This window comes from Citrus clementina, unplaced genomic scaffold (assembly GCF_000493195.1).
Source record: "Citrus clementina cultivar Clemenules unplaced genomic scaffold, Citrus_clementina_v1.0 scaffold_6, whole genome shotgun sequence".
Lineage (NCBI taxonomy): Eukaryota > Viridiplantae > Streptophyta > Magnoliopsida > Sapindales > Rutaceae > Citrus > Citrus x clementina.
In genome coordinates, this window is record NW_006262139.1 from 15874481 (window position 1) to 15895040 (window position 20560).

At 30.4% G+C, this 20560-nt stretch overlaps 1 protein-coding gene across 1 annotated transcript; it reads right to left on the reverse strand.

Annotated features, from left to right (window-relative positions):
- Nucleotides 1–4755: 4755 nt before the first annotated feature.
- On the reverse strand, nt 4756–7330 carry LOC18039072 (glycerol-3-phosphate 2-O-acyltransferase 6). The gene is made up of 2 exons (XM_006429259.2): nt 6606–7330; nt 4756–5786 (listed from the first exon to the last, which is right to left on the reverse strand). Exons 1-2 carry the CDS (start codon nt 7227–7229, stop codon nt 4899–4901), a joined length of 1512 nt encoding a protein of 503 aa, XP_006429322.1. The 5' UTR covers nt 7230–7330; the 3' UTR covers nt 4756–4898.
- Nucleotides 7331–20560: the final 13230 nt, after the last annotated feature.

A 20560-nucleotide genomic window follows, 5' to 3' on the forward strand; every position in this document is an offset into this window, starting at 1 on the left:
CATTTTAAAAGACCAAGTAATTAACCTTTTAACCTTTTATGAATTTATAATTAAATCATCATTTGTTGTTCTTCATTCTTAAAGGGCAAAAATTACCCTTTATGAATTTTGTAAAATTGACCTTTTAAAAGACCATGTAATTAACCTTTTAACCTTTTATGAATTTTGTAATTAAATCATCATTTGTTGTTCTTCCTTCTTAAAGGGTAAAATCGTCTTTTATGCTCCAAGGGTAAAATTGAGCTTTTATGAATTTTTCATTACATATTAATTGAGTTTTAAGTGAATGGTGGGAAAATACTAACAGTTTAAATGTTTTGTGGTAAATTAATGGTTTACTTTTACTAAACCGTGGTACTGACATGATGTGTCAGAATACATTTAGTAGGAAAATGATAATATCCATTAAAGATATAATATATTTTTCATTATACAAGTGAAAAATCATATCAACATAGCTTACAAGGTACATCAGCTAATGTTTACCAAATACTTTAGTGCTATACCTTTTAAGTTATAGCTGCTCAACCTTAATTTTAAACACACTCTTAGTTTATTAAACTAAGTGATAAGTGAAAAAAAATGCATATTTTAATATACTACATGAGAAAATACACTGTATTATAATATGTGTTTTTTTTTTAGCTTGTCACCACATATATATAAAGTATAAATTTATTTTTAGCCCTTTACCTCTCTTCTTATTTAAACGAGAGGTCAATCAAATAAAATTACTTGAAAACCACTCGGTCATTCCCTTAAAGGCCAAATGCTTTCAAACTAAAAAAGATGATAATTAAAATAAATACACACTAGTGATTAGTGAGACTCAAACTTAAAGACTTATTTTCTTTAGAGGCTATTCATATTAAAGTTAGAAACATGCCAAAAGACAAAAAATACAGGCTCCAATATAATTTATTTTGTCTTTAATTGTATTCAATTTTTATTCTTTTATCTTTAACTTATCCATGATTTTAATATGATTAAGAATCTCAAATTTTTATTATTTTATCTTTAACTTATCCACATAATTTTTATTCTTTTATTGTTTTCTCTCCCCCTCTCTCTACCCACACGCACAAAAAGAATCTTTTTTTTTTTTTAGTGATAACAATATATAGATTTAATATAATTTGAGATTTATTATGGCTTTATGTATATATATTCATATTTCAACTCATAAATATATATCGAGACTAATATAAAAATTTATTTTTTTATACAGAGGGAAAGAGTCCTATGAAAATTTAGACCGACGACCTCAATATTATTGAGAGCTATAAGCCCAGTGACAATTAATATATCATTACTTTATTATGGACCTAATATTTATTAAAATACAAATGTTGTGATAATGATGTTTGATATTATGCTATTGGACATAACTTGGTAGGTCCTGAGTGCTCAAACTCATACTGGACATTCAATCATTATCCTTTTGGAGGCGATATAACAAGGTGGCTACAAATTCAGTTTTTGTTCTTCAGTGAACAATGAACTAGGCAAAGATGATTCTAATAGTGCCAATGACAATTTGATTCTAACAGTGACTTGTGCTTTTCATTGATATTATTTTCTTTACTATTTAATAGATAAATAAAAAAATCACGTGACATTTTTTATAATTTAAAATGAAATAATAAAAATAAATAAATTTAGTCTAATGATAGATGGTACATGGTCATGTATGTCATCAAAGGAATTGAACTATTGAAGTAACCCATGGTTTTATGAGCCCATTGGATACATCAAAAGGCCCCCTTCAATTGGGCTTGGACCATTTCTAGGAGTGCACCCTTGAAATTAAAACTTTTACCAGTACAGAACGTATGGACAATTGGACTCACACTCTCCTGGATTTTCTTTTACCCCTTCCCATTTATCGTTTTGATTTATTTTTCCAATTGTTTGATTTCAGTTCACCCATCTTTGACATTCTGAATTTGTTTGTTGAGAGAAAAAATAATAATCAAGAATCAGCGAACGAAGCATAAGATGATGGTATGTCTCCTTCGCAATGAATATCCATAGCTTCAGCTGCTCAGTGGGGATTCTGTCAGAAGGCAACTTGCTAAATTGCTGTTGCTAACATGTTCCCGGCTGGTCCCATTGACAGCAATGGGCTACAATAATAAACAAATGCAGTGACTTAATTTTATTAATTATGTACATGGGCATTTTGGGTCCGATATTACCAAATTCTTTTCATTTGTCCCATACAATTTTCAGCTTTGGGGCCTGTGTACGATCTGTGATTTCCCCACCAAAGCCGATGAAGAGTAATTCAATTGCAATTTTTTTTATGTTCATCTAATTTTGTGGCTTGGTTAATCACATTATATTCTGAAATCTGAATGAAATGATTGAATTGATATGTACCCCCCAATAGGACTCTCCATTCTCTGATGAAATGATCAGTAACTGAATAAGTGCATTGACCATTTACCACCGAAGATTTTTCCTACGTTATGGGTGGCGGTTATTCGCAGACTCTCAAATTTATTTTAAAAAATTAAACGTCTATGTTACCATTTATGAAATTAAGGAATTTGTATGATTATTTAATTAAATCTTAAGATGTGTGTAATTTTTTTCTCAAATTAATATTAATTTAAAATTTAAAATAATATTTACCGACAACTTATAAGTTATCTGCTACTTTTTTATTAATTATTTAATTATCCATTATATGAAATGAACGATTAAAATTAAAATATTTAAAATTAATAATTTATATTAATCTCATTATCTATACTGTAAAAAAATATACAATATCATAAAGAAATCTTAATATTTTTATTTCTGATTTCATCATTTCGTTGACAGAATTAAAAATGGGATATTCATATGCTTGCATTTACAGCCTCTCCAAATACCCCCATTAAATTCTATCTCTGTCGGGAAGAAAGTACACTTTTAAATGACTAATCTGTGCGCTAGCGATACGGAGACTGAAACTCAACTGAGCGATTAACACATGGATAATCGATTTAATTCGGGATACCCAGCTTTGCCATGGGATCAAAGCCAAATGTAAAAATTGCCAGAGGGAACGAAAAAGATAAAACCATGTGTGACCCAGGTGCCATTTATTGATAACTCAACGCCTCAACCAATATAAAATTGCCAGATGGAACATAAACGATAAAACACTGAGTGACCCACGTGCCATTCAGTGAAACTCAAAGCCATATAATAAATAGAAATTAATGTGCCTGCATGGCTGCATGAGAGTATCCAGCTGGTTTAATTTATTAGGGTTACCAATTTTTTGGTCCTAAATCTTGCCAGTTCATGAAGATGACGAATCGTTAGGCTTTCTAAGTCCTTAGAGATAAGCTTTTTTAGGTGAAAGTATGGCCTAACTTGTGAACATTATATGTTTCACAAATTTTCGAAACTACAAAACTTAATTTGAAGGTTACTTAATTGAATACTATTAAAATTATAATTTTACACAATTCAAATTTCAAATACAACAAATTAACACAAAAACAACAACAACAACAACTTGTGAAAATAAAATTTGAAATGTATTAGAATAAAAATTAAAAATAAAACTTCAAATTTCAAAGTTTGAAATTAAAAATTTGAATGTTAGAATTTTCAAAAAAATATTTAAAATTTTTATTTTTCTAATATATAATTAAAAATTGGGTTGGCTATCTTACAGATGCCATAAGGCATAACACTTTCACAAAATAAAACCGTGTGCCCTACAGCCTTTGTATGGTAGCATTCTCCGTTCAAGGGACTGTACCTTACGGCATCTGCTCCAAATTATTTAATTTGAAGGGCATCGGTGGGCCCATATTAATACAGCGTCGTTTCCTTGTATTGGGCCTGGCACTATTGGCCTCCTGCCTATGCACGGCAAAAATCTTAGCACAACACGACCCGCGTGTGATACATTCTTTAAAAGGATGATGATGATGATCGAAGTACATGAGCCACTAAATCAAATGGAATATCCTAATAAACAATCTGATTATATATAACCGAGAAATTGGCTGAAAATATTTTTTTTTTCTTTTCTAAGAAAAATCTCAATATTGCATTTATCAAATATTGAATTATCATTCAGACAGGCAACCACAAAAATTAAAGTTTGTTTTCTTCCAAACAGTTCAACCATATGTAGGTGCCATAACTCACGAGGGTAAGCAATCTTGATCACATGAATGGCATCCGTTCAAAAGGAACCATTTACATTTTGACAATGAAGTGACACTTTTTCAATTGTCTTTTCTATATATTCTATTCTCCCAAAATATGATATTAACACATGTCACAAGAATTATATATAATTTTTGTTTAACGAGCACATCTTCATTCTATGAAGTATATATACTATGGCAAAAATAACTAAAATTTTCTTACGTTTTCATCTCTTTGTTTTTTGTCTTTTTCACAAGGCAATAATAAAACATAGCAAATGTAAATGTGTGACTATACGTCATTTAATTAGAAGTAAAAATTCCCCCACATGTCACATCTAACATTAATTATATAACCACATAGCCACCATGGTAAATATATAACTCTGCTAAAGATTTTACTAACTAGCACGTACATGTAAGTCTTAAACTTTTACGTCAGCTATATTAAGTTTAGATATAAATTCGTGGGTAGTTCAAAAGCAAAAATTTGTGACAATAAAAAGGCAGGCATTAATTGGCCTACGTGTATAGCAGGAGTTAAAACCATTTGCACACGCTAAACTAGCTAGATAGAACTATACAATATACGTAATATATGGTTAAATATTTTATAATCTTAAACATAATCACCACCAAATTTTATTGGTTTTTGTCATAAAGTTTAAAACATATGAAAAACAATAGAGCTTAAATTAATCATAAGCTTTTCCGTTTCAATCTTCCATCTCTTGAATCTTAAGCCTTTTCCTTTTCCTTTTCCTTTTCCTTCTTCGATGGAACGCGGCCATCAGTACCTGCGAGAATGGAGTACTTATCTTTCCTCGTCAAATTGGTGCACTCAAACCCTAATGTACCAGCAAGCACCCTTTGAATGTAATTAGCAACTTCGATGGCTGATTTGCCGCCTTTCACTGTCAGCTCCGGCGGCAGCTGATTCAAGAATGTGATCTCATAAGTTGGCCTTGGATTCATGAACACATAGTAAGGATCCAACAATTTGTGCCCACGTACTGTGGTACCATGAAACACAGTTTGCTTAGTGTTGATAGCAACCGGCACAATTCTATCGGTAAGCTCAGCAAAAAGTGCACTGAATCGTAAAAGAAAAGGCTCCCTGCAGGTTGTTCCCTCGGGGCAGATCACCAAGTCACCTTCTTCAAGCAATTGCTTGATGTGAGCTGCATCTTTCTCTCTTTCCCTTGACAAGGCAACAGCTTTAATGGGTGAAATTATTTCAGTGAACTTGCTAATACTATATGTGACACAACTAATTTTTCGTCCTAGGGCAACGGCTGTGACCACAGGGTCTAAAACAGTGCGATGGTTGCATATAAAAAGGACACCACTTTGGCCATTTTTGGGTGCTGGTGGTGGGGTACCCTTAACGACAACCTTGATGCCCAAAAGCTTGTAATTGTACCAAGCCAATCGTTCCGGCAAAGGGATGTTTGTATAGACTCTGAGAATTGATAATATGATACCAATTGGCATCCAAAGGAAGGTCAGAAGAGCAACAAGTGGAGTTGGTCTTTGAACTAAACGACCCTCGTGAAATATCACTGGGCTTAGAAGCTTGTTTCTTGGTAGTGGCTCACATTTCATCTTTGGCACCATGTATCCTTCCTGCAATTAATTGACCCCAAAAAAAAAAATCATGATTTGTAAATTACCAAATTACCCCAGGTAGGCGCAGTTAATCGAGATTCTAGCAGCCTAATAATCGTACGTACTTGTATTTACAAAATGGTACGTGACCGTAACTCAAATTTCGAATTACAAAATTAGCAGAGAGAGTGAACTATAACTTATCCTTATCTTTTCCTAAAGAGGTGGCATTTTTTTTTAATAATAAAAAATTAATTAGCTCCTTATGGAAATGATCACAAGAAAATTACTTGTTGAATAACTGAAGAGAAGATGCAGCAATAGGGTATTTACTCATGTTTTTTACATGAGGTACATAAAAGACAGCTTTTGCTAATGACTAGTGGGTTCGACATGAAGATTGCATGCATATTGGTTCCTAGCCATATGGGTGTGTTAATGGTAATCGATGCGTGTGTAATAAATGCTTTGTTAATTGTGCCCCGTAAGTTGGAGTTTCACAATTTTTATATTGGAAAAAATGGCAAAGAAGTTAAGCAAATTTAGAAAGCAAATTAATCAAAGCAGAATCCAGCCAAAAAATGAAAGCCGTTACGGTATTTAAAGTTGAAAAGACCCCCAAAAGAAGAACCATTATAAGCTTCTTCACTTACAAAAGCATTACTGCCATTAACGCTTTCACCAAACACATAATAAAACATACGTTGACGGTTGAAACTGAAAGCGGTACCACAGCCATATCGAGTCTTTAAAAAAAAAAAAAAAAAAAAAAGAAGCTCAAATAGTTAAAAAATATTGAGGCAATTGATTAATTGATTAAATTAATAAAGATCGAACCTTGCATACGGCCATGAAATCATGATCTGTTTCTCTGTCACCGAGGCCTAAATCTGGCAAATTGGAACCAAATTCTTTTAGGACAGCTTCTCTTTTGTGCTCTCCGACAAGAACTCCCGGTTTCTTGGCAAAACCAGTAGCTCTCCCGGATTTCGTCACTTCAAGTTCGGTCCCAATAACCTTGTCAGCTCCTAAAAATGTCTTGGCAAAATGTTCCACCATGATTCTTGGATTTGCAGTGATAATGTAACGCTTGCCGAAGGAGTTGAACACTCGCCAAGTCTCCGGATGAACATCTTCCGCATAGAATTTGGGCAGCACGGATCTTGAAACAAGCTCAATGTCCCGTATCTTTAACCCGGCAAAAGTGATGAAGATGAATGTGTTGATTGCTACGGATTCGGATATGAACAAGTACGTGAAGTACACGAAAGGGACAGAAGCTAGAAGCAGTAATGCTCTTAAGAGGCTGCCAGCTTCAAGAGCAACAAGCATGGAGAAAGGAAAAGCACTTCTTGATACAAGAAGCGTGCCGTCAAGATCGGCAGCCACCGTCTGATTTGATCGTCCCTCGGAGCTACATTTTGCGATGGGTTCAAAATGGCGATGAGCCCCCATGACCATGAGACCGAATTGGGGAAAAAAAAAACAACAAAAATAATATATTTTGAGCTATGATATGAAAATAAGCGAAAAATAAAAATAAAAATGTTATGAGAGTTTTAATTTGAGAGGAGAATGGAGAGAGACAAGAGTTTATATAAAGGATTCGTGTGGAGGATTAAGAAGGGATAGTTTTGACTTTTTATTTTTTCAATTATTTTAATTTTTGACGTGTAAAAAAGGGCAGTTGTGAGAGGGGGGTCTGAGTGGTTGGAAGTCGATACCAACACCTACATAACATTCAATTAGCCTACTTTTTAGTTTATAGATTCGCCGGCCACGCCGCATCTTAAAAGAAGCTAGCTGAGGTTTAAGCTACTTAGATTTTGGCTAATTTTGCTGATAAGGCAGCTAAGTTTAATTGCTCAAGCATGGGAAAAAGATAAAAGAAAAATACATTGATAGAAATTGCTTCATTAGACAATCTATACCCTATAGTCTTTCTTTTGTTGAAATTCTACATTCTTTTCCATCGATTTGAGCTCTTGCGATACTTTTGAAAAGACTCTTTGACACTTGGATGGAAATAATTAGGTGAAAAATATAACTGATGTCTCATTTAAAAATGATCTAAGCCGAAAGTCTACTCTAATAGTTATTACAAAGGATCACGATTCTTTTGTAATTTTACCTGTTTTTGAGTAAAATTCACTGAGGGTATGTTTGGCATGTAGTACTACATAATATTTATTTTGTGGGCCCAACATTAGTTAAAATATACCATGTTTGGTGATGAAATGGATTGCATTGAGCAGCATTAAAATACTGCTTTTGCCGCATTATCAAAACCCGCGCTCCCCTTTGTGATTAAGCTGTATTGCTAACTTTTGAAACACAAAAGTCATTAGCCTCCCCCTTTTTTTACTTTATAATAATAGTAATAAATAAATATAACTTTTTAATTTTATATTTTTACATTCTAATTATTAATATAAATTTATTATTTATTATTCAATGATATTATATTACATTTTAGTTTGTAATATTATGTTACATTTTTATTTTTACATTATAATTTATTAATAAATTTAAAATTTAATATAACTAATAATTCATATTTAAATATGAATAATATTAATTTAAAATTAATTATAATATAAATAATATTATTGCATAAACTACATAACTCTTATTTGAATTATTTAGCACAATCCATTTTGGTAATAAATATGTTATAACAATTGTATCACTTTATTATTTTGTGATTATCTTGTGGTATGTATAAACTTTTATTCTATCATCCTAAGATGAGTTTTGAATTAATTTTGTAGGTTTTAACTATTTATTTATGTTGTTATATTATTTAGAGATTATTTGATTAAATTATTTACTTCGATCTTTATTTCACAAGTTATATGCTTCGAAAATTTAAGGGTACAAGCTTCAATGTTTATGTAGAATTATGATACTTTTAACATTTACGCTAAAAAAATTGTTAAATTTTTAAAATTTAAGACTTCTATATTTAATAATTTTCTAAGTACTAATAAATATTATTTTCTAAATATATAGTTTAAATTAATCACAAAAAAAATAAATTACAGTTCAATGCAATACCAAATATAATATAAATAAAAATTAACACAGTACAGTGTAACACTAACATTATACAATATTGTTATAATACAGTGCTAATGTAATATAACATAATATAATACACTAACATTAAAATAATGTAATACAATATAATACAACACAATGTACCAAACACACCCTTAATTTATTAGTGGTTAATAAATTAAAAAAATTAAAATAGTTAAATCTTAAACATACACTAACACTAGAGGACAAGTGGTACAAGATCTTTAAAAGTTAAGAAGTGCTTAAATTAGGAGAGGATCATAATCCTAATTACAAAAGGTTATGCAATAATTGAGTCACATACTTGTTGTCTCTTCATACGACTATTCTTTAAGGGCGTTTTATCACTGTCTTATATTATTACTCAAATTTATTTTATTTGTATTTGATAATTGGGTACTAATATTTGAAGAAACAAAATTGACAAAATGGTGGCAAAAAAAATTAAACCATATGGTGTTGTAGTTTTTTTTTTTTGTGTGGATACATTGGAGTGTTGTAGTGTTTTTTTTTTATACATGTGGTGTTGTAGTGTTAAGTAAACAATTAGCACTATTTTTCAATATAACACTATAATTAATGGCGCATAATTTCTCAGTTATTTTTATCGCTATTACGTTGCCATTAAAGCTCTTTATAATTTTTCTTGATAACTTTGAATGAGTGGCATAATATGATTAGCCGATAACGATAAGAAATCAATTCTCACATATTGCATCAAACTGGCCGAAGTACAAGAAAAAGAGCCAAATAATTAAACATGTATCATAAATGGCAGCGCATAAGGACAGTTTAGCATCTTATCGCACAAGCATGCGAGATAATGTTTTGCTTGATAATGCTAAGAATGTAAACAGAAATTTAAAAATGTAATTAATATGCCGTGTAAAAAGGGTTTAGGGTTTATTCCAATTTCCTTCGCTTTTGACAAATGCAATATATGGTTGTCTTATATGTTAAAAAAACTAATCAAATCCTGTTCATTCAAATAAGAGTAAATGACCTTGATTCTGTGATGAATGAGACTTGTTTGCACCGTGTTTTGCTTGTTGACATATTATATTTGGGTATTTAGAAATTTCATATCGAATTACATGTGACGCCAATATCAAATTTTATATAATGATATCAATGGCTCCTTATTTAAGTTGGTTAGCTATCTCATCGCTTCTTTCTCAGATTGAGTGCTAGTTTGATATGATTTATCTGTTAGCCTATATGGCTATAAAATGTTGATTTTGATGATAACAAACCACATGTTTTGGATAAACAAAGAATTACACATTATACTTTTAAAACAAGAAAATGATTTTATGAAATTAGTTATTTTTCGAGATATGGACTAAAATGAAAAATATTGATTTTAATAAGTATCATTTTGAATTCTAAATTTGGACCTATTTATAAATATTTGAAACTTTGTGGGTCATATTATAATTTCTATAAATTTGGGCTTTATCATAATTTCAGTAAGTTTTGGGAATGACAAGTATTATTTAGAAATTCTGAAATTAGACCTTTTTTGTAAAGTTTATGACGTTTTGAGTTATAATGTAATTATAAAATATTTTGGGGTAAAACTATAATTTTAGAAAATAGTTCACTGTAACCGTCACTGTAGTAAAGCAGCTAACCAGATCTTATAAAGTGGCAAACCAATTATGGGTAGAAACTCTATGGAATTAAAGCGGCTAACCAGATTCAGAAAGCGGCATATCGAATGTGCAAAAATTTAAATTTTTGAATATAACGGTAACATAAAGCGGCTAACCAAATTTACAAAAGCGGCTAACCGGATTCACAAAAACGGTAAGCCGGTTATCACCAAAAAGTCAATAACGTATAATTTTCTTCTTCAACTATAAATTGGCTCAAATCAAACTCATTTCAAGTGATGCAACCATTAATATTTTGAGCATTTTCTCTGCAAATCAAAAAGTATAAACTTTGCGTATTCATTTCATTTATTCACACATATTGGGCTTTCATTTGTATTCAAACACATTGTGTGAGTGAAATTTTTGTAATTCTTTTTGTAAAATCAAATTGAGAGGTTGTAAGTATTGAAATACACTTGAGTTAAGAGATTGAAGATAATCTCTTATTGTAAAAGTTCATTGACACCTTGATGTCAATTGTAAGCATTTGAAGTCTTGGGCAGCTTGGATAGTGAAATTCTCAAGCCCGGTGTACTTAGAGGCGTGAATATAGGCAGGGATTGCCGAACCATGTAAAAATCCTTGTGTTTGTTTCCTCTTCCCTTATTTATTATTGTGATTTATTGAATTTGTTGTTTTCGAATTTATGAAGGCATTGGATTGAAGTGTTATGTGGTTTGCTTAGCATAAGTTTTTAAAATCTCCATTCATCCCTTCCTTAGGTTGCATAACTTGTATTTCATTATCTAATGGCCATAAGTGTTAATTTGATCCCATACGCTCTTTTCAATTTTTTTGTGGTTTTTTTTATAGAACTTTTGAAGATTAAATAGGCAATTTTGCTTTTACTAGAAAAAAAACTCAAATTTTAAGCCTTTGAGAATAGAGGTTGAAAAGTTTTTTTTAAAATAGTAAATATTCAAAATATCGTTTATTTATTTGATAATTTTATTTCATTCTTTTCATAATATAACTTAAAAAAACTTGTCCGTTAAAGTAATTTTATAATTTTTAAAAAAAATTCTTACTGACAACTAAATAACTAAACTATTTTTTAGTAAAAGCTCTACTTGAAAAAATTTTATTGATAAAAACTCTACTTAAATAAGTTTTAAATAAAAAATTATACTGAACGGAACTTTAAGGTTGAGCAATAAAAATATTTATACTATTTAATTTTAACCGTAAACTAGAACCAATTTTCTTATACATAAGGGGGGGGGGGGGACATGAGTGATAAGAACAGTCATGATATTGGCCAACCAACAACCCACCATATTACCACTCATTAAAGAAACTGTTCGGAAGCACAATTGGATCAAAATTCAAATTGATGAGAAGGCAATTGAATTCTATATGTATATACATTATTTCTTAGTACTCTGCAGTAAATAGCTTGGACTTCATTGGCCAAATAAATGCACAATCTTTTTAATATAGTTATTTCTTTATTTTTGCATCCGTATAATTTATGACGCCAACTAGTCCCACGTGCAAATATCTATTCATGTCATAATCAATAAAAATCAATTAAATTTCTCCTCAATCGTGGTTGGAATTATATACCTCTTATACTAGCACAAGAAATTTTATTATTAGCACTGTTCAGTTTCGTTGGCTTAATGTTAAAAATCAATTAAATTTCTCCTCAATCGTGGTTGGAATTATATATGAAATCTAAGTGTTAACACCTTAAATTAACAAGAGAGCCAAATTTGGCTTAAGCAGCTAGCTATAGTGAAGAAAGGCTAGGAGCCAAGCCAAGATTTGCATGACTTTATCAATGCGAGCCAACCAGTTGGGCGACGTATTTGTGGAGGTTCTTCAAAAGCTGGCTATTCTTGACTTTTTGCACATAATAAAGCAAAAAATAAAAATAAAATTCCCTCTCAAATTTAACTTGGGGAATTTCTTTAAAACACTTAAAAAAAATCCTCCACTAGTACTTGAGCAAAAAGTTTCTAACGGGTAGATATTGACAGCAACCAAAACTCGTTCTCATCCTCTAAATCTTGCTTCATAAGAAAGTTTTAACTTGAAAGCAAATCAAAGCCACAGCATGCAAAAAGTTAAAAAGCCACTTAATTTCTTTAAATTCTGTGTGTATTTTTTTGTTGTTGAGGTTAGGAATTTTGTGTATTTACAAACTTCACATTAAATTATAATAGGCTGCTGCCAACAACTCATTCGACCTACGTGGAAGTATTGTTTGTCAAACATATACAATTATTTTCGTGTTTGTAATTTAGAAAAAAAAAATCTTATTCACATTTTAATCAATTTCCAAATGATATCATCCGAATATCTTTACATTTAAGATGATGAATTTAATTTTCAAACAATCGTTCTTGCCCAATTAAGACGTAACACATTTAAGGAGCTTTGATAAAATAATTTTCGATTGAATGAACATCCTAGCATTGCTGGATCGATGGATATTGAAGATAAAATGTACTAGATGGAGATTTAATAATATTCATGATAATTACAAATAGAGGAGACTTAGAATCTTAAAGAAAATACTAATTAAGTAATTATACGAGGCACGAGTCAATATATAAGCATGAAACTGAATAATAAAATATCTCTATATAGCCCTATTAAGTCTAATCCTTGTAATTTAAGAAACATCCAAAAAGACTCTCGGTCAAGCCTTTAGTTAGCTATTAGTGGTCTCATGAATATCTCATGGAAATCTAAAGCTTGTTTGGTAAAGAGAGAGCCTAATGAATAATTCATTAGAATTAGCAAGGTCTATTAGCCTAGCTAGTTAATGCTACTGTAAGAGATATCAATTCAAATTAGCTGCAGACAGCATAATTGAGCACGACCAAGTACATTCTACATATTATTAGGGTTCAAATAAATAATAAGGGACAAATGATTAGTCTTTATAGTATAAAATTCATCATATCTATTCAAAGTTTTTTGGATAAAGTGAAAAAAATCACAGCATATCATACAGAGCTGGCAAAACATGTCACATGATCTTGTTCGTGTCGTGTTAAATTTAAGTCGACTCAAACATTAGTCATTTAATAATTGTGTCAAAATATTGAGACCTAAACCGGACAAGAAAAATAAACTGATTATCCAATAACTCGTTTAATATCTATATATTTAACAAATGTAATACACCCACCCCAAAAAAAAATTTACACATTTACATTATTAAAATTTTAAATATATATGTAAATAATGTTATATATCGATAACATAAAAGATACATGTGTACCAATATTTTACACACTCACACTATCAAAGTTCTAAATCTAGATAAAGTTTTATTTAATAAAAAACTGTGTATATGTCCATCATTCTAAAAGATTAAAAAGATAAAAAGAGAGGATGATTATGTCCAATATTTGAGTTTTAATTAAAAAAAACTTGATTTTATTGAAGGAAGAATGACAGTCTAGCTGCTTTTTTTTTTTTTTTTTCAGGAATGATAGTATAGCTTCTTTTAGAAATTATGTTTATGACTAAGTCCCTCGTAAATTCTGAAATCTTAATATCTCATTTTATCTCCGGCCTTAAAACATTAACATAAAAAATATGTCGTTCCAAGGAACACGTTATTTGTATAGTACTATAGTTATAAATTGATTATCCATGACCTCAATAAATTAAAATAAGTTAATTTACTTGATAAAAATTCACAATATCCTTTAACTTTTTTTTTTTTTTGCGTTACAGTTTTAATACCAGAGATGAAATAGGATATCAATATATAATTTATCAAAAAATTAAGTAATATACCTACAGATTTTAATCATTTTGTTAACTTTTCAAACAATTTCGGCACTTGTAATCACTATCACGACAAACCATGTTCTCCAATTCGAACACATTTTTCCCTTCAACCTTGATTTTAATTTTTAGGTGCAAAGGTCAAATTCACAAAACGAATGACTCCCGTGCATTAGTTATTATGCTGCGTCACTAGAAGCACCCCCATTGGAGTCATTAGTTATGAACACATGCTTTGCCTTGCCTTAGGTCTCACCTAATTTATCGGTTAGTTTCGAAAACTCACTTAATCAAGACGTCAATGTAATCAAACCAAACCCGTTTAATTTTCTGATTAAACCTCTTAATTCTCTCATTAATTATACTGTTAAAGAGATTAAATATGACCACGATTACTTATAAGACTCAAGATTAAGCATATATAAATTTCTGGTACAACAACTCTCTATCTTAAGTCATCGCCAGTTGTGACCAGTACGGACATTCCAGTGCATGCTCCTCAGATTACAATATAAAATGCTGAAATTGCACCCAAAAATAAATAAAATCAGTGCATATATTATAATGCACAACCCATATTTTTGATAAAACGCTTGTGCGATGTGCTATCAGTATTAGAATTGTTAGATTTCGGCCAGACTGTATCGATTTAAGACCCCAAATTCATATTTAAAGTCACGGTTGGATTACCCATGTTTTGCTTTTCTTTTATTTAGATCCTATTTTATGATGTCATAGTGCTCATACTTTAGTAAAGTTTGACAAACATTGATTTCTTTTCAAGTAAAATTCACTAAAAAAATTTCTCTGTCTTTTTCTTTGTAGGTGTTTACTCTTTGTAATCATGATTGTTTGTGAATTGTACGACGACAGAGTATCCTTTTAAATTCTTATAACGATAATGCTGTTATACGTACACAATTGAGAAATGTAAATTAAAAGCTAAGTTACGATATTAATTTGCGGCCGCCCATTGTTAACCATTAGATTTGAGAATCTAAAATCGAATGGATGACAATCAATAAACCGAAACTATTTACATGCAGAAATGAGTCAAAGGATTTTTCAACAAGTGGTCGGTAGCTGGAGGCAATGGTTTGAAATATAGAGTGACCGACCGACAATTGATGAAGAGAAAAATCAAATAGATTGTGAATCAATATCACTCACAAAGTTTATTGTCGTTGAAATGAAACATGAATTGAACGGAGTGGGGTCTTCTATTTTAAAGTCTCGTTAATTCAATAACCATAACATATAACTAATTTTATGATATTTGGAAGATTAAAGGGTTTAGAACTTGAACTATTTACTAATACAAACACAAAAGAGGATAAAAAATCAATAAACTCACGTAATGTTAGAAAAATACAATAATCTAAATAAAAATAAAAATTTATTGGCACGTTTCTTTTACAAATGGATTTTTGAGAACGAGTTCTAACTAAGGTTTTTTTTTTTTTTTTAAATATTATTTGGTATCACTATTAGAGCAGTAACTACGTCGAGTATGAGATTGGTATACGTGCGATTTCGTGACCGACAGTACGAATGGTGACCTGAAGAGGATTGCTTGCTTCCCCATCATGCCAAAAACAGAATTGATGTTGGTGTAATTGACATTATAGATAGGGTGATCGTGGCGAGGGCCACTCGTCTGAAAAACTAAAGGATTCACGATGTCACCTGTTACGTATATATGATGAATCATCGAGAACGTCAGTTGCAAAATATTTAATTTCAAATTAATTGATTATTAATTTATATAGTGAGTGAAAGAACAGAAAATCCGATTATCTTATAAATTTATCGGATTAGTAATGTATCATGATGGTCGACCAAATTATCAAAACTAATAAAAAATCATTTTCAATGATGGTTATTAGTTTATGGAAGATCTACTATATTTAACATTTTTTAATCTGAAATTGCTTCTTTTTCTTTTTATTTGACAAGCTGTAAAAATTAGAAGAAACTAAATTACCGCAACAATGGACGACGTCTAAAGCCAGTAGTAGTATGAGCTTCTCTCTCTCCATACATGGTACAATCCTAATTACTCTCTTGTCGAATCTTTGCCATTTTACTTACCTTTAACGTAAGATAGTATATGGTCTACATACTTTTTGGTACTGAGTTGCATTAACCAATTCCTATCACAGCTATAAATATCCAATCTTTTTATATGTAACAAACAATACGGGATCTTTAATGGAGTGTGAGGAAAATAATTGAAAGGATAAGTACACCAAAGCTACTCTACAGCATCATTAATGAAGCAAGAAAGAATCAGCTAATAAAACAGCTTCTACTTTAGAGTGATTTTTCTCACCAAATAATGCAGCTTTCGCTTTCGAAATAACTGAAAAACAAGGCTTTGATTTGTTCGTCAACAACACATCGCGGCCAGCTTTAGTTTACAAAACTACACATACGCATTTGTGTGGGATGTTTTTATTCGAAGGCTTGAAAAGCCATATTTATTAGATGATACAAGTAAGATTGCGTCCTTGTCTCTCTTTCTTTAAGTAGATTAGACAAAAGATGAGATGAAAGGGAGTAATTAATATTGGTGAATGAGATGTTAAATATTTGCAGCTTTGTTACTCAAACAGAGAGTTTTCTAAAAGTTCGGAAGAGTTCTTTGATCAATTTTAAGGTATTTTATATTAAACAGTGTTAAATTTATAAACCATCTTTATTATTTAAATTTATATAATCTATTCACCAAGTGAATAAATAGATTTTATCTGTTAGATTATTGTCGCTTGTTATATAATTGATCGATATGTATATATCGACCATGACTATTCAAGACTTTTTTGTTAGATTTATACAATTTTTGGGCTCGTTTCATGAATGGGCCAATTAGAGTAGATCTTTACCGCGGGTCTAGAACTGGATGACTTTCTCCCCTGCTTGAGCCATTACCTGAGGTCATGGTTGCAACTATCGGTGTACTTAGAGAAAGTACAAGTTTTCTTAGCTTACTTATGAAGCCAACAGGGAGCCTTTTCTTGAAATAAAACGCTTGGGCCTAGTATTGAAGCTTCAAGTTCCATCTGCTAGACCTTATTGGTCGCCCACTTTTTTGTTCCCCAAGAACTAAGATCCCATTTGTATTGCCCTAACACCATAAAATTCTTTGGAAATTATCTTCTTCTTTTTTTTTCTACAAAAGAATATCTATACCTCAAAATTTAGAAAAATGACCATGAAAATTCTAAATATTTAAAAAGGGACACTAAAATTTCCTTTTAATTATAATATCTTTTACCTCTATTATCCCCTTTTACAATTATCTTAGAACTATATATATATATATATATATGCGGATATTTCCACAAATTTTCATGTAGATACATACTTTTACAGCTTCGAATTGTAAAATATTTTACACAGTTATTATCTAGAAAAGATTCCTTTACTTCAATATGGTAATGGACAATATAAAAGACATAAAAACATAAATTTTAACATATTACAAGATAAAATATATTGTATTGAAGTGTGTAGTTTTCTTATCTTTAATTTATCTTTTACTTTAATAAAACAATTTTTTTAGTGAACCAAATTACACAATACTTGTAAAAGAAAATCCAGCAATGAAAAATTAATAACCTTCAAAAGAAAAAATAATCTAAGGAAATAGCTTGGTTGAATTGACTTTTTTGTAGTGGAAGTAAGAAATCAAATGATACTCATTTTTCTCTGACACCAACTATTACTTTAGTCTACTAAGAAATATATATTAGTCTACTAAATGACTTGGTGAGATGAGGTGATGAGGAATTGATCTCTTAACCTCTTGCTTCCACTACAAAGAGCCAAACCAATTATGCTGTGTTTACTTTTTGGATTGGAGTGGGAAGCCTGAGGAGTGGGAATCCTTGGATTAGGAGTGTGGAGTGGGAGTGGGAGTATGGTGTTTACTTAGACTAAATGAAAGTATGGATTGTCAATCAAAATCCTAATTATTTGTTTACTTTGTCTTGGAGTGGGAGTAAATTGTTTTAAATTATAATTTTATCCTTATGTACAAAATTATAATTTGTAATTAAAAAATTAATAAAAAATATATTTGGAAAATAAAATAAATATTTTATTATATTTATAAATTAATAATAATTACTAATATTCTTAATTATGTAAATCATAATTTTTTATTAATTTTAATTTAAATTATGTGAATAAAAATTATTAATAATAGCAACACAAATGAAATATTATTATTGATAATATAGTACAAAATTAATATTTTTTTAGAATAAAATATTTATTATTATTAATTAAATAAATAATTAATATTTATTAAAATTAATGTTTAATATTATTAATTTAAATATAATATTTATTTATTTTTATTTTATTAAATTTAATAAAATAAATATGATATAATTATTATTTTTAATAAATATGATATTATTTATTTTATTAAATATGATATTATTTATTTTATTAAATAGTATTTATTTATTTTTATAAGGATAAAATAGGAAGAGGGGGGAGTGGATTCCCACTCCCTCCTCCCCCCATGGGAGTGGGAATCCCACTCCCCACTCCAAAATTAAGTGGGACCCATGGATTCCCACTCCCACTCCCCCTTTTTTTAATGTAAGTAAACACTGAAGTGGGAGGAATCCACACTCCATACTCCCACTTCAAAAAGTAAACACTACCTTAAATCATTCCCTTATAATGTGTTCAATGAATGCTAATTAATGATTTATTAACATTTTTCATACATGCCAAGTCGTTATAGCTAAACATTCTTTTTTCAAACGTATGGTTTGACTTATTTGTACAAGTTCTTATCCATGTTTAAATACTTTTTTTTTTCAAGAAGTATTTTCGCCTTTATGTTTGGTTTTCTACTTAACGATGTAGACAACTAAATAGTCTACAAGTCGTATATGAGTCTAATTTAGTTTTCTTTTGAGTTTTGATTGCATTTATCTTTTTTTTTTCTCTTTAAACCTTTAAAGAAATGTCGATCAAGCTAGAAAATGTTGGGGAAAAATTAGGTTTTTAAATTTTTATAAAACCTTTTAAGGACCGCTCTCATATAATATATAGGAATTTGTAATCTAGAAATCGTACCTTAAAAATCTGAGTTGGCTTTTTCCGTTGAAATGATTGAGGCTCCCAAATCACGATCTGTCACCACCACTCCTTTTAGATCACGATCCGTCACCACCACGCTTGTTAGAACACGAACTGGCAATCCAATGATCTTCTAGGTTATGACTCAGATTTGATCTGCACTTGACGTGTGGGCGCCTTTATCACTCCCAAAGCAACTAGCACGAGAAAATTTTTCTCTCAACAGTAGAGAGAAAAATCTTTTTCTCTGATCTGTCAAATGTGGCTCCTCCCATTTTCTTTAGAGAAAATAAGCCTTTTATATCTTCATTTAGTGAAAACCCTAGGCTCCAAATAATGAAAAACAAAACTCACGTTACTTGCTTTTTCTATAGGGGACCCACCTTGTAAAATAACATAAGGCCCCTTACACACAAGCTAATTAAATGGAGCTTCCCACTAAATGATATATTTAGGGCTTTGACCAAAATAGCTAGTTATCTTGCTTATTAACCCAGCAGTGGTGCAGTCAATTAAATGAGCTAACTCGGGGATCATTTGGGAACATGCAATAGTGGCTACAATAATTAGGTTTATAATTAAACTAGCCCAATTATTTAATTCTAAATCTACTCCACTAAAAGATTAGAACTGACTTCCATAATTGTATGCTCGAATAATAATTCATCCCAAACCATATTGATTTCTTTACTGCATAATCTTTTGTACCACATCGTTAATTAAATTGATATCTCAACTGTCCAATCAATTTAATAACATCTTATTTCTTGATACTTACTAGTTTTCTCTAATGATCATTTTCAACATACTAAATATGTTAACACACTCTGGCTAGAGAATTCTATGATCAAGTGCCGAAAACCCATCAAGAGATGTGTTGTACAAATTCTATATTGTTAATCTATAACTTCAATACTCATAAATGCTCCCACCAAGATACCGGGTAATCTAGACTACAAGTATGTGTCATGTCCATTCGTAACTCAAATGGAATAACAATTATAATCATGAAATCATAATTAACTCATGATTAAGATTACAGTAAAATCAATGCCGATGAGATTTAATAAGTCTGACAGTTATTACGAAGTAAATTAAATCTCATATGTGATCTTGTTCAATGTAGTCGTACTACATCAATAAATTCATACATGATTAAGACAAATCATTCAATGAATTTATTACAGTCTATACCTAAAT

Excerpts from the sequence above, each read along its gene's own strand:
- LOC18039072 (XM_006429259.2), bottom strand. The coding sequence starts at position 7,229 with ATGGTCATGGGGGCTCATCGCCATTTTGAACCCATCGCAAAATGTAGC. Across the intron at positions 5,787-6,605 it reads ATTTCATGGCCGTATGCAAG|GAAGGATACATGGTGCCAAA; the intron begins GTTCGATCTTTA and ends AATTAATTGCAG.